At 42.9% G+C, this 2,041-nt stretch overlaps 1 protein-coding gene across 1 annotated transcript; it reads right to left on the reverse strand.

The window, feature by feature from the left end:
- Nucleotides 1–586: 586 nt before the first annotated feature.
- LOC131061490 (FK506-binding protein 4-like) lies at nucleotides 587–1,357 on the reverse strand. Its single transcript, XM_057995185.2, has one exon. The coding sequence runs from the start codon at nucleotides 1,355–1,357 to the stop codon at nucleotides 587–589; it is 771 nt and encodes a 256-aa protein (XP_057851168.2).
- Nucleotides 1,358–2,041: the final 684 nt, after the last annotated feature.

Here is a 2,041-nt window from a genome sequence, read left to right on the forward strand (position 1 = left end):
TTGGTGGTAGGGTGTTTAATGGATACTACCAGCATCATGTACTCTACTGGCAACAGATTACGCCCACAATCTTCTCCTAAGACTTGGCACAGTGCATAGTATGTCCTTATAAAATAAGTCTCAAAGTTATATAATGCAAAAGGCTTAGTCTCAAAGGGAAGAATGGGCCGTATATAGCTTGGGACAAACTTGGAGAGATTTCTTAAAAAAATGGGCAGATAGTCCCTCCTGATTTTCATCTTGTTCTTTTTCATACATCCTCAACAAGGCCTGCTTGTTGATCCCCTAAATGGCTGACCCATTTAGCCCAAAGCATTGATTGATAACCTTCTGATAGATATCCAAAATAACCTGTCCTTGAAGGTATCTAAAAACAAAGCTTGGGGGGTCAAATTTCTTGGCCAATTCCCTAGTCAACATTGGTTCAATAAATACATTTGGGACCACTAGCCTTCCTAACTTCAATTTCTAGGGGTTGGATATTGGGTTGGGTTTTTTCCCTTTTTTTATAAAATGCGTGGAAGACATCCCAGCCCCTATGTCCCATGATGGCATCCCTGCATCGAGCCTTTGTGTCACCCCACACTTACTTGGTCGACTCTAATGAGCTTGAGCTAGGGAATAGGTCTAGCAAATCCCGACTCAAGACTCGGGTTGCTTTGGTCTGCCTCCTAGCCAATTCTTCCAATTTAATCACTATTTTCCTTTCCACTTCAACAACTATCTTGGGAGGCTCAACTGGTGCTATTGGTTTCTCTCGAGGTTGTGGGGATTCCTCTGCAACAGAGGAAGATTCAACCTTTCTTTTGGGAGGGGTTTTCTTCTTTACTTCCCTCTTTTTTGGTGGCTCCTCTACCTTCTCCACAACTTCTTCCAATTTAATCATTGTTTCCCTTTCCACTTCAACAACTATCTTGGGAGGCTCAACTGGTGCTATTGGTTTCTCTCGAGGTTGTGGGTATTCCTCTGCAACAAAGGAAGATTCAATCTTCCTTTTGGGAGGGGTTCTCTTCTTTGCTTCCCTCTTTTTTGGTGGCTCCTCTGCCTTCTGCACAACTTCTTCCAATTCAATCATAGGAGGGGTCTGTTGGGAAGGTATTTCTTCCGTGGAAGCTCCAACCTCTCCATCCTTCTTTGATTTTCTTTTCTCGGGAGTGTGCTTCCTTGCGTTTGGGGCCAGGGCTTCCTCTTCTATTTTCTCCTCCGAAACCATAGTTGCATCCTTCTTTGCTTCCCTCTTCCTCTTTGTTTTCTTAGGGGGAGCACTGGCTTCAGCTTCCTCAGTTTGTGCAGGGTCTAATTTATGGTTTGGCTCAACCATGGGGGCATCCTGTAATTCTTGTAATGTGGCTGCCATGCTCAAAGGGATAGCATGGATAACACTAGGGACACTTGATCCAATTCCGATTTCTTGGGTTTTCTCAGTAATAGGGCTTGTGGTTTCTCAATGGGGGAGGCGATAGATAATTTACGAAGAGCAGGAAATAAAAAACCTAGGGCTCTAAAACACCTACAACTTTACACGGGCAACTCAACCAAATTTACAGAGAGGGCGCTTGAATTTTACTTATTGTGTTGCTGCTTGTGTTTGGACGCCTTAAGATTGCTTGAATTCTCTTTCTTTTCACTCTGCAACTACTCTTTGATCACCTGAAATCTTGGTGAAGATGAACGCAACAGAGTTTCTTCTTTTATTGCGACGCCATTAATTCCTTTGTGCAAAGCAAAGTTGGGCTGCCCAACAAAGTCGTGTTGGCTTCAAAAATTTGAATTTCCACCGTAGATGATCAACTGAATGGCCACAATCAACCCTTGACTTCCTCTGACCATTGAGTTGACGCCCTTGTATTTCCTCTTTGGCCACCTTTGCAATAAATGCCATATTCACTGTATTCTCTTTCCCCAGGCGTCATCTTGCAATTTTACTTACCACTCCAAGTTAAATTTCTCACCATCTTCGGCTTTGTTTCTTATCCCAGGGCTCATTTCTCTCATTCTTTTATCTCTCTAGGATAAGAATTACTTTAAATATCTTCTCGTC

Source organism: Cryptomeria japonica, chromosome 1 (genome assembly GCF_030272615.1).
Source record: "Cryptomeria japonica chromosome 1, Sugi_1.0, whole genome shotgun sequence".
In the NCBI taxonomy this organism is placed as follows: Eukaryota; Viridiplantae; Streptophyta; class Pinopsida; order Cupressales; family Cupressaceae; genus Cryptomeria; species Cryptomeria japonica.